The 13,305-nt window shown below is 42.8% G+C and overlaps 1 protein-coding gene across 1 annotated transcript; it reads left to right on the forward strand.

Moving 5' to 3' along the window:
• The first annotated feature begins 571 nt into the window (after positions 1–571).
• Positions 572–12,807, forward strand: LOC139534892 (purine nucleoside phosphorylase-like). The gene is made up of 6 exons (XM_071334424.1): positions 572–860; positions 2,128–2,297; positions 2,662–2,765; positions 9,713–9,888; positions 11,590–11,780; positions 11,965–12,807. Exons 1-6 carry the CDS (start codon positions 838–840, stop codon positions 12,180–12,182), a joined length of 882 nt encoding a protein of 293 aa, XP_071190525.1. The 5' UTR covers positions 572–837; the 3' UTR covers positions 12,183–12,807.
• The last annotated feature ends 498 nt before the right edge of the window (positions 12,808–13,305 follow it).

The raw sequence follows: 13,305 nt of genomic DNA on the forward strand, positions 1-13,305 counted from the left end.
TTACATGGGTTTTGCACACGCCTCCATGTGTTTTCTTTGAGTCTGTCGGTGCCTATAACCCAAATAATGCAATAATCATTGGTGGGTTGTGATGAGAGAAGTATATCGAGTCACGCGTGATATTCAAAACAATAGCATCATTCATGTCCAGGCTGTTGAGTCACTTCCTTATGTGAATCCCCATCATCATATTATATCTTGTTAAAACATCAAATGCTGAAAAATAAGCAAGATACGTTTTTTTAACTTTTGCTTTTTCAAATGATCAACAGCAGACAATCAGTAGCCTAGGCCCTAGGCTACACCCTATTATTGTTAAATATTTATTTGAAGCTTCTTATGTGTTGACCATTCTGAAGAGGCGTCTCGGGATTTGCCCTAGAATAAACTCAAACTGATGTATGACTAATTTCCACCAGTCACAGCGCATTATTTCTGTCCAAAATCGCGTTGTTTAAGGAGGTGTGCTGTGCAGACCAATCCAAACCTGTGGATCTATTTGCGTCACTCAGGGGGAGGGATAACAGAGAGGGGCTCGGTCTATAATTACGCCGCTGACTGATCAATGATCAGCGACACGAGCGCCTAGGCATTTTAACAGTTAACTGAAAGACTACTAAACAGCTCAACGGTTTTCAACTGAAGATTTTGACCGTTTAAACGGTATAACATTATTATAAATAGGCCTATCACTTTAAGGTATTTATTTTAAGTCTACATTTTTAAGGTTTTCCTTGACGTTTTGCCGCCAGTCAAGTCTATCTGCCGCAGTTACATTAAGCCAATTGATAAATCGTTGCTTTTGAGAGGATTCAAGGCACATTACATTACTTCAGCATGTTTCCAGACTCAAGTACCGGGTGAGTAGCATAGACTATTAGCTAAATTTCATTAATTCCTTTCATGTTCTGGACGCGCTTCTCACATTGTTATGCAGGCAAGTGCGTAGCCTAATAGGGAATTGCATCTATCTATCATTGTATTTACTAACAGTACTCATCCGCAACTTGTATTCAATGTGGTGCTACTGTAGGCCTATCACACATGGTCAACTGTGCAAGTGGGGGACATAGTAGTGTGTGTAATTTTAGATAACACCAGAAATGGATTTGTGTGGATCGGACGATTCACATGCGATTGGGGCAGCAGATAAGAGTGTGATATTTTCATTGAGATTAAATGATAGTTTAAATCATATTATCGAATAAGAAAAAAAAAATCCTCCCGTTCAAAAAAACTCTATACGCTGAATAGCAGGACCTTGGCTGCCGAACAGGATTTTTTATTATACAAGACAGATGTGGGAATCTCAATAGTAAAGGGTTGCGCGCCTATTGGCTAACATCGTTTCTGAAAATAAATAAATAAATAAAAAGAAAACCTACTGTAGGCTCTAATAAATTGTTCAGAAAAGCATAATAGTCAATTCACTCAATTTACTCTTATATATTGTAGCATAATATTTGATTAAATAATGTGTGTATCTTAAACTTTTATTCACAGTTATTCTGTGAGCAGGTGTTTGACAATTTAGTAATGCAACTTCACTTGAGAGAGGCTACGTAGGCAATAGCCTCATATATGAGGTGGGCTCAGATTCATGGTTATGGTCAGGCTATATGATGTAGCCCAGAGTGTACAATAACACCATATGGACTTGTTTTCATAATACGATGGTTCTTAGAAATGGGTGTGTGTTTTAAGGTCAAAGTTGATACTCAGATACGATAACATAACAAACTGATATAGGCTTGAACAGTAGGGTGTTATAATAGGCTAAAACTATGGGCCGTGTGTGTGTGTTGACCTTTGTGAAAGGCAGAGGAGAAGAATGACTCCAGTGTGACTCTGATGGAATGTGTGTGTCTGTGTTTGTGTCCTTGGGAGATTCGACACTATGGAGGCTCACACTCATTAACACACAGACTTAAGATTATTGCTCAGAAACCGCTGTTTAATAAGGACACACACACTTCAACTTCCCATAGACACTCTGAAACACCCCGTGGCACATCAGCTATGTGTCGTGATCGCATTGACCATGACATCCATTTTGTTTTATTATAAAGTATTAGTATAAGTCAATTATATTCTAACGTGTGTCTCTCTTATTTCTGTGTGTTTCAGGTACAGCTACGAGGACTGCAAGGCCACAGCAGACTGGCTGTTGGCCCAGACCTCCGTTCGCCCCGTGGTTGGCATCGTGTGTGGTTCAGGAATGGGAGGACTGGCTGACATGCTGAAAGACCAAGTGGCCTTCAACTACAAGGACATCCCCAACTTCCCCCAGAGCACAGGTATGTAGTAGTAGTGTATATCTATCTGTCTACTTGTTTTCTTATTTGGTGAATCTGCATTGCAGATGTATAGGGCAAGGTATATAGGGTCTACATTGGCCATGTTACCTAACCAGGGAGAATTCTGGGCTCAGATTATAGCCTATGAAAAACAGCTGCACTCTTAGAAAAAAAAGGGTTCCAAAAGAGTTCTTTGGCTGTCTCCATAAGAGAACCCTTTTTGGTTCCAAATAGAACCCTTTTTGGTTCCAAAAGGGTTCTACATGGAAATCACTTTTTCTTCTAAGTGTGGTTCTATAAGATGTTTTCTGATTGGTTGCTGTGCGTCGTCAAGTGCATTCTAATTGGTTGTTGTGTGTTACAGTGCACGGCCATGCTGGACGCTTGGTGTTTGGGACGCTGAAGGGAAGGCCATGCGTGTGCATGCAGGGACGCTTCCACCTGTACGAGGGATACGCCATCCAGAAGGTATGTCTGTCTACCAACATACCATGTGGCTACTGTAGGATTCAGACATATGGTGCTCTTCTGCATTACTTTAAATGATAGGTAGAGAAGATGGATTCATTATTATGCCTTAATTACAGGGCAGTTTTCTTGTTAAGATGAGTCAGTCAAATACACTGGTAAAATATTAAATATACAGTACATAGAAGTAAAGAGAATAAAAACACATAGTATTAAATCAACTAGCCCAGGTATTCCCAAACTGGGGTACGCACAATGCTGTCGGGGGTACGTCAAATATATATATATACAGTATATATATTTTTTTCTTCACATTTTTAAACAGTACATTTATATTTTCCAACGGGGCTATAGATTTGGGTGAGTTTTTTTTCTTGCCTGAGTAGCCTCATTTCACTGCCAAAAATAAAATGAAACCATCTAGTGTTCAGCGAAATAACAACCCAATGTCAAATACAGGTTGCCTAGTCAAATAATTAACATCCAATCACACTAACCGTTACTCTCTCGCGGGAAACCTTCACTTTTGCGCAGACATTTAGAAATGAAACATGACCATTTGAAAAATAAGCCACAGGAGTTTTTGGAGTGAAAATAAAGATGACTTTTGAGTAATAGGACATGTATAAAAGCAACAGATACCATTAATAAGAAGGGGCTAGAAGCGTCTTATATGGTGAGCTACAGAGTGGCTAGGACAGGCAAGCCCCATACTATTGTGGAGGACTTAATTCTTCCTGCTGCCGTGGATATGGCTGGGACAATGCTGGGGGAAAAGGCCCAAAAAACTATACAGACAATGCCTTCATCAAACAACACTGTTTCACGACGCATCAGTGACATGGCAGGAGATGTTTTGAAACAATTACTGCTTCGCATACAAGCCAGTGAATTATATTCTTTACAGCTGGATGAGTCAACAGACGTGGCGGGCCTGGCACAGCTCCAGAAGCCGCGCTCCTAGTGGCCGGGGACTTTAATACAGGCAAACTTAAATCAGTTTTACCAAATTTTTACCAGCATGTCACTTGTGCAACCAGAGGGAAAAAAACTCTAGACCACCTTTACTCCACAAACAGAGATGCATACAAAGCTCTCCTCCGCCCTCCATTTGGCAAATCTGACCATAACTCTATTCTCCAGATTCCTGCTTACAAGCAAAAACTAAAGCAGGAAGTACCAGCAGTGACTCACTCAATACGGAAGTGGTCAGATGATGCGGATGCTACTCTACAGGACTGTTTTGCTAGCACAGACTGGAATATGTTCCGGGATTCATCCAATGGCATTGAGGAGTCATCGGCTTCATCAATTAGTGCATTGACGACATCGTCCCCACAGTGACCGTACGTACATATCCCAACCAGAAGCCATGGATTACAGGCAACATCCTCATCGAGCTAAAGGTTAGAGCTGATGCTTTCAAGGAGCAGGACACTAATCCGGACTCCTATAAGAAATCCCGCTATGCCCTCAGACGAACCATCAAACAAGCAAAGCATCAATACAGGTTTAAGATTGAATCCTACAACAGCGGCTCTGACACTCGTCGGATGTGGCAGGGCTTGAAAACTATTACGGACTAGAAAGGAAAACCCAGACGCGAGCTGTCCAGTGACGCGAGCCTACCAGACAAGCTAAATGCCTTTTATGCTCGCTTCGAGGCAAGCAACACTGAATCATGCACGAGAACACCAGCTGTTCTGGATGACTGTGTAATAACACTCTCGGTAGCCGATGTGAGCAAGAGCTTTAAACAGGTCAACATTCACAAAGCCACGGGGCCAGATGGATTACCAGTATGTGTACTCAAAGGCATGCGCGGACCAACTGGCAAGTGTCTTCACTGACATTTTCAACCTCTCCCTGACTGAGTCTGTAATACCTACAGGTTTCAAGCAGACCACCATAGTCCCTGTGCCAAATGAAGGGAAGGTAACCTGCCTAAATGATTACCGCCCCGTAGCACTCACGCCGGTAGCCATGAAGTACTTTGAAAGGCTGGTCATGGCTCACATCAACAGCATCCTCCCGGATACCCTAGACCCACTCCAATTTGCATACCGCCCCAACAGATCCACAGATGATGCAATCTCTATTGCACTCCACACTGCCCTTTCCCACCTGGACAAAAGGAACACCTACGTGAGAATTCTGTTAATTGACTACAGCTCAGCGTTCAACACCATAGTGCCCACGAAGCTCATCACTAAGCTTAGGACCCTGGGTTTTAACACCTCCCTCTGCAACTGGATCCTGGACTTCCTGACGGGCCGCCCCCAGGTGGTAAGGGTAGGCAACAATACGCCTGCCACGCTGATCCTCAACACTGGGGACCCTCAGGGGTGTGTACTTAGTCAAATCAAATCAAATTTTATTTGTCACATGCACCAAATACAACAGGTGTAGTAGACCTTACAGTGAAATGCTTACTTACAAGCACTTAACCAACAATGCAGTTTTAAGAAAATACCAACAAAAAAAGTTATATATAAGAATAACAAATAATTAAAGAGCAGCATTAAATAACAATAGCGGGGCTATATACCGGGGGGTACCGGTACAGTGTCAATGTGCTGGGGCACCGGTGTCGAGGTAATTGAGGTAATATGTACATGTAGGTAGAGTTATTAAAGTGACTATGCATAGAGAATAACAGAGAGTAGCAGCAGTGTTCCGGGGGGGGGGGGGCAATGCAAGTAGTCTGGGTAGCCATTTGATTAGCTGTTCAGGAGTCTTATGGCTTGGGGTTAGAAGCTATTTAGGAGCCTCTTGGACCTAGACTTGGCGCTCCAGTACCGCTTGCCGTGCGGTATCAGAAAGAACAGTCTATGACTAGGGTGGCTGGAGTCTTTGACAATTTTAGGACATTCCTATGACACCGCCTGGTGTCGTGAGTGAACTCCCTGTTCACCCACAACTGCGTGACCAAACACGACTCCAACATCATCATGAAGTTTTCTGACGACACAACAGTGGTAGGCCTGATCACCGACAACGATGAGACAGTCTATAGGGAGGAGGTCAGAGAACTGGCAGTGTGGTGCCAGGACAACAACCTCTCCCTCAACGTGCGCAAGACAAAGGAGCTGATTGTGGACTACAGGAAAAGGCGGGCTGAACAGGCCCCTATTAACGTCAACAGGGCTGTAGTGGAGTGGGTCGAGAGTTTCAAGTTCCTTAGTGTCCACATCACCAACGATCTATCATGGTCCAAACATACCAAGACATTCATGAAGAGGGCACGACAAAACCTTTTCCCCCTCAGGAGACTGAAAAGATTTGGCATGGGTCCCCAGATCCTCAAAAAGTTCTACAGCTGCACCATCGAGAGCATCCTGACCGGTTGCATCACCGCCTGGTATGGCAACTGCTCGGCATCTGACCGTAAGGCGCTACAGAGGGTAGTGGGTACGGCCCAGTACATCACTGGGGCCAAGCTTCCTGCAATCCAGGATCTATATAATAGGCGGTGTCAGAGGAAAGCCCATAAAATTGTCAGAGACTCCAGTCACCCAAGTCATAGACTGTTTTCTCTGCTACCGCACAGGAAGCGGTAAGTCTAGGACCAAAAAGGCTCCTTAACAGCTTCTACCCTCAAGCCATAAGACTGTAGAACAATTAATCAAATGGCCACCGGACTATTACATTTTGTACACTGCTGCTACTCGCTGTTTATTATCTATGCATTGTCACTTCACCCCTACCTACATGTACAAATTACCTCTAACCTGTACCCCCGCAAACTGACTCGGTACATGTACCTCCTGTATATAGCCTCATTATTGTGTTACTTTTTATCTTAATTTGGTAAATATTTTCTTAACTCTTCTTGAACTGCACTGGGCTTGTAAGTAAGCATTTCATGGTAAGGTCTACACTTGTTGTATTCGGCGCATGTGACAAATAAAGTTTGATTTGATATCCGTTATGTTTATGGGGGGTGAAACCGGGACAACATGGGTGGATATTTTTTAAGTACTGGACAGCTTTGTGACATCAAATGGACATTGGTAGTCAAAATGTGTTGGTATCTGTACTGATGGCGCAAAAGCCAATACAGGAAGACATAGTGGAGTGGTAACGCGCATGCAAGTAGTTGCTCCCGACGCTACTTGGGTACACTGCAGCATCGAGAGGCTCTTGCTGCCAAGGGAATGCCGGGACAGCTTGAAAGACGTTTTTGACACTACAGTGAAAATGGTTAACTTTGTTAAAGCAAGGCCCCTGAACTCTTGTGTATTTTCTGCATTATGCAAAGATATGGGCAGAGACCATGTAAAGCTTTTACAACATACTGACGTGCGCTGGTTATCAAGGGCCAAAGTATTGAAACGTTTTTTTTTTAATTGAGAGACGAGCTTAAAGTTTTCTTTACTGGCCATAATTTTCACTTGTGTGACCGCTTGCATGATGATGAGTTTCTCACACGACTGGCCTATCTGGGTGATGTTTTTTCTCGCCTGAATGATCAGAGTCTAGGATTACAGGGACTCTCCGCAACTATATTCAATGTGCGGGACAAAATTTAGGCTATGATTAAGAAGTTGGAGCTCTTTTCTGTCTGCATTGACAAGGACACCACATAGGTTTTTCCTTCATTGTATGATTTTTTGTGTGCAAATGAACTCAAGCTTACGGACAATGTCAAATGTGATATAGCAAAGCACCAGAGTGAGTTGGGTGTGCAATTATGCAGGTACTTTCCCGAAACGGATGACACAAACAACCCTGCCTCCAGTCCACTTACCGATATCTGAACAAGAGAGCCTCATCGAAATTGCAACAAGCGGTTCTGTGAAAATTGAATTGAATCAGAAGGCACTGCCAGATTTCTGGATAGGGCTGCACTCAGAGTTTCTTGCCTTGGCAAATCGCGCTGTTAAGACACTCATGCCCTTTGCAACCACGTACCTATGTGAGAGTCGATTCTCGCCCCTCACTAGCATGTAAAAACTAAATAAAGGCACAGACTGTGAGTGGAAAATGATTAAAGACTGAGACTCTCTCCAATCAACCCAACATTGCAGAGTTATCTGCATCCTTTCATGCACACCCTTCTCATTAACCTGTGGTAAATTATTCAACATTTTTGATTAACAAATGAGGTTTTATATGTAAGATTGCTAAATAAAGAGCAAAATTATTGTAGGTTATTATTTGTGCCCTGGTCCTATAAGAGCTCGTTGTCACAACCCGGCTCGTGGGAAGTGTCAAACTCATTCTTATATTTAATAAATGTATCTTATAGTGTGTGTGGCAGGCTTACAATGATGGCAAAAAACAACATTTGAGAGTGCGCTGACCCTGGTGCTAGAGGAGGTACACAGCTGAAGGTTGAATGTTTGAAGGGGTACGGGACTATAAAAACTTTGGGAACCACTGAACTAGCATATATTAGAATATCCACATTTTAGCTGTATATTGTAATGTGTAATACCAGTATATTTGTGATATGTTGACCATGTACAGAACCAGTCAAAAGTTTAGACACACCTACTCATTCATCGGTTTTTCTTTATTTTTAATATTTTCTACATTGTAGAATAATAGTGAAGACATCAAAACTATGAAATAACACATATGGAATCATGTAGTAACCAAAAAAGTGTTAAACAAATCAAAATATGTTATATTTGAGATTCTTCATAGTAGCCACCCTTTGCCTTGATGACAGCTTTGCACACTCTTGGCATTCTGTCAATCAGCTTCATGAGGTAGTCACCTGGAATGCATTTCAATTAAGAGGTGTGCCTTGTTAAAAGTACATTTGTGGAATTTCTTTATCTTATTACGTTTGAGCCAATCAGTTGTGTTGTGACAAAGTAGGGGTGGTGTACAGAAGATAGCCCTATTTGGTATAAGACCAAGTCTATTTTATGGCAAGAACAGCTCAAATAAACAAAGAGAAACGATAGTCCATCATTACTTTAAGACATGAAGGTCAGTCAATGTGAAAAATTTCAAGAATTTTGAAAGTTTCTTCAAGTGCAATCGTAAAAACCATCAAGCGCTATGATGAAACTGGCTCTCATGAGGGCTGCCACAGGAAAGGAAGACCCAGAGTTACCTCTGCTGCAGAGGATAAGTGCATTAGAGTTACCAGCCTCAGAAATTGCAGCCCAAATAAATGCTTCAGAGTTCAAGTAACAGACACATCTCAACATCAACTGTTCAGAGGAGACTGCGTGAATCAGGCCTTCATGGTCGAACTGGTACAAAGAAACCACTACTAAAGGACACCAATAGGAAGTAGAGACTTGCTTGGGCCAAGAAACACGAGCAATGGACATTAGACCGGTGGAAATCTGTCTTTGTGAGACGCAGAGTAGGTGAACGGATTATCTCCGCATGCGTAGTTCCCACCGTGAAGCATGGAGGAGGAGATGTGATGGTGTTGGGATGCTTTGCTGGTGACACTGTCAATGAGTTATTTAGAATTCATGGCACACTTAACCAGCATTGCTACAACAGCATTCTGCAGTGATACGCCATCCCATCTGGTATGCGCTTAGTGGGACTATCATTTGTTTTTCAACAGGACAATCACAGCCCTTACACATCCTGGAGGTGTGTTGTATTTGACCAAGAAGGAGAGTGATGGAGTGCTGCATCAGATGACCTGGCCTCCACAATCACCCGACCTCAACCCAATTGAGATGATTTGGGATGAGTTGAACCGCAGAGTGAAGAAAAAGCATCCAACAAGTGCTCAGCATATGTGGGAACTCCTTCAAGACTGTTGGAAAAAGCATTCCAGGTGAAGCTAGTTGAGAGAATGCCAAGAGTGTGCAAGGGTGGCTACTTTGAAGAGTCTAAAATATAAAATATATTTTGATTTGTTTAACACTTTTTTTTTTGGGTTACTACATGATTCCAAATAATGAAAAACCCTTGAATGAGTAGGTGTGTCCAAACTTTTGACTGGGAATGTATGCGTGTTCCAGATCACCCTGCCTATGCGTATCTTCAGCTTGCTGGGTGTAGAGACGGTCATCCTGACCAACGCTGCTGGCGGTCTCAACCAGGACTTCAAAGTGGGAGACATCATGATCATGAAAGACCACATCAACATGCCCGGCTTTGCTGGCAACAACCCACTTGCTGGAACAAACGACGACAGGTAGGCTTGGCAAGTGTGTCTGTGTGTGTGTGCGTGACAGAGAGAATTTTGTTGAACTTCTTTACACTGACAATAGTTATGTGTAGGGATGCACTGATATGACATTTTTGGCCGATACTGATATCCGATATTTTCCTTGCCAAAACACCCGATACCGATAACCGATATTTAACATTTTTAGTGGCCTTTTAAGCATTCTAGTACAGTTAAATAGTTGAAACACACACACATACACTAACCAAAAAGTTATTTTGTTGGCATTTACGTATGTCCCCATTACCAGTAAAACATAATCAAAACCTATTTCTTTCACTTACTTGCTGTGCTGTTTCGTTGTTCATTTGTTCTGTCGTTTCATTCTCAACCAGGATTTCATTGTACATGTCAAGCAGTGAAGTTTCAGCTCTGTCTGTCTGTGGCCTCTCTTCCTCGGTGCGCACTGTCGCTGTGTCCATTTCCATCTTGTCCAGCTGTGTCTGTAACATTTCACGTAAACCCTGTTTCTTGTCTACATCGAAGTAGCGGTCCTTGTACCTAGCATCGAGCAAGGTGGCGACACAGTAAAGAGGCTCAGAGAAAATGCCACCTAATCGCTTCATCACAGCCTCTAGTAGAGTACTTTTTCAAGTTTTAACCCCACGGTCTGTCTGCAGTTTTGTTGAGCAGGCGTTTCAATGCCATGACATCACGTCTGCTGCAGACGCAGTTGATGAGCTTATTTCTCGAGTCAGTTGTTCGAATGGAGCTAGGAGTGTGTTCATGTTTCAAACATGTTCTCAAATGCCATTGAAATGACAACAGAGGTATGAGAACCAGGACATTCTTGAGTATGCAATACTGCTTTGCTCAGTACGAAATCCTCGTTGACCCACTGTGCTGTCAGACTCAGCATGCTCATGGGTCTGACATCGCTCGTCCAAATGTCAGTCGTGAAGCTAATAGCAGTGACGCCCATAGCAAGTAGCTCATGGAGGTGCGTTTCAACAATACTGTGTAACTCCGGTAGGGCAACATCTGAAAAATAGTGGCTACTTGGTAGTGTGTACCGGGGCTCGAGGTGCTTGACCAGTCGGCGAAAGCCAACATCATCCACGACAGAGAACGGTTGACTGTCAAGGGCAATGAATTCCATTATCTTGGCGTTAATGGATTTAATCTTTGAGTTGTCTTGCTGAAATGTTCTTACTCTTTCAAATGACTGCTCGACTTGAACTTGTTTAGTTGTTGGTAGTGTGCACTTTGTTTTAATTCTGCTTTTTTTCTAAGTAGTTGCTGAACGTCTGGGGGATGATGCACTTTCAAATGAGTAATTAGGTTTGTGGTATTGAAAGATTTCACTTTCTCCCCTCCTCGGGAAATAATAGCAGCACAAACGTTGCATATGGCCTTTTTGTTATCTTCCTTTGAAACACCAAAAAAGATCCACACAGCAGACATTGTGGGCTAGGTTAGGAATGCTGTGTTGCACGTGTAGCGCTGTATTTTTCGTGGCGTCATTACGTCATCTACCTACGTTATATAGGTATGCACGTCAGCTTTGACATCGGTTTTGCACATCGGCGTTAAACTAGACATTCCAATGTTGGCATTTTTAGCTAATTTCGGCCCATTCCAATATGCTTACCGATATATTGTGCATGTCTAGTTTTGTGGCATTGAGGTGTAACCATCTCTCCCTTCCTCCCTCTCTCGCTTTCCTAGGTTCGGTGTGCGGTTCCCCTGTATGTCTGATGCGTACGACAGAGAGCTGCAGCAGCTGGCTGTGGATGTGGGACAGGAACTAGGCTACGGTGACTTCCTGCGTGAGGGCGTATACTGCGTCCTGGGCGGGCCCTCGTTCGAGACCATCGCGGAGTGTCGCATGCTGCACAAACTGGGAGCTGACGCTGTTGGTAAGTCTCATCTCCACCGTGCCTTCCCCTAGTTTTAACCACAAGACCGTCACAATCCTCCGTTCATTGCAGTTGACATATTGAACTCAAAATCTTCTCTTATATTGAGGAAACATAACTGATGCGGTTATAAAACGTATTTTCCCTATGTCTGAACTGGTCTAACATTCTTTCTCTCTCTCAGGCATGAGCACGGCTCACGAGGTGATCGCGGCGCGTCACTGTGGCATGCGTGTGTTCGCCCTATCCCTGATTACCAACAAGGCTGTGATGGACTACGACAGTGAGGAGAAGGCCAACCATGAGGAAGTCCTGGAGACCGGCCAGCACCGCGCCATCCAGCTGGAGAAACTGGTCTCTACCATGGTCACCCGCATGGAATACAACAACACCAACGCCTAAGTGAACGAATGGAACCAACCACCAAACTCATCGAAATAGAATTCCTACAATGGGAATCCCATTTAAGACAATGGGTGGACTGGCGGCCATTTTGAGTGTACCAATGAAGTGTAAGTGAAATTGCCTTGGTCTGAGGTGCAAAACAAATTCTAGGAATTCAATTTCTATGGTAAAACTGGCTCTGGATCAGTAGAAACCGACCGCCTTGAAGTTATGAAACCCAATGACCTGCTTTTGACACAACATTGCCTGATCTGAGAGCTGTGTGGAACAGTCACTTACTGGCTGACCTCTCACCCTCACAGTCCCTCTTTTTAAAACATTCTTCCCATTTTCAAGATGATGGTGTACATTCCTGTCATGAGCGACTACAGGCTGTCTCAATTTTTTTTATCATTATTATTATTGTCTATTATAAGTTGATAATGTTTACTTAATATTGAGCTACATGTGTAAATGTCTTGATTTAACTTAACAATGAGAAAGCTATGAATCTGCTGTACATGTCTTTTAACGTATGTATCCCGTCTATAATGTACATTAGCTGTTGACGTAAAGTATTATTTCTGCTCTTGTTTTTTTTTAATATGAATGTGCTTACTAAAGTTTATATTTATTCCTGTGATTGGAGGATTTATTGGTTAATGATACCAAAGATTGTCTGTTATAGTGACAAGATAGTCAAATGACCGCTCTAACAATGGAAATAAATGTCCTCAAAGATGGAAGGCAGGCGGGAGGAGGTGAGATCAGGTGGGACCATTCTAGCCAATAAGAGGGCATATACGCATGTGAACAACAGTAGTTTTTCTCAAAGTTGCCTTTTTCTCAAATGTACATCAGTACATTTGTAACAGCCGAAACATTATGAAACTTCTATTCGATCAAATACGCTTAATGTAAATCGACACACTCTCATGGACCTCCATACAAAAATCCCTACTTGGGTCTATTTATCTCACACAGACAAATTTTGGGAGGAGTAAATCCTCTCGCGTCGCCTTTTTCCCCTCTAATACTCACTTGTGTGAATTATAAGTTCCCGAAAAGTTTGAGGAAGAAACTTGAGTATTCTTCATGGGTTTATATATTTACAATGGGACACATTCCATGAGTCTGATAT

This window comes from Salvelinus alpinus, chromosome 11, assembly GCF_045679555.1.
Source record: "Salvelinus alpinus chromosome 11, SLU_Salpinus.1, whole genome shotgun sequence".
Taxonomy (NCBI): domain Eukaryota; kingdom Metazoa; phylum Chordata; class Actinopteri; order Salmoniformes; family Salmonidae; genus Salvelinus; species Salvelinus alpinus.

What these genes read in the sequence shown, in the direction of transcription:
- LOC139534892 (XM_071334424.1), top strand. Translation starts at nt 838, where the DNA reads ATGTTTCCAGACTCAAGTACCGG. An exon ending in AGGGATACGCCATCCAGAAG is followed by an intron (nt 2,766 to 9,712) that starts GTATGTCTGTCT and finishes TGCGTGTTCCAG; the next exon opens with ATCACCCTGCCTATGCGTAT. An exon ending in ACTGGGAGCTGACGCTGTTG is followed by an intron (nt 11,781 to 11,964) that starts GTAAGTCTCATC and finishes TCTCTCTCTCAG; the next exon opens with GCATGAGCACGGCTCACGAG.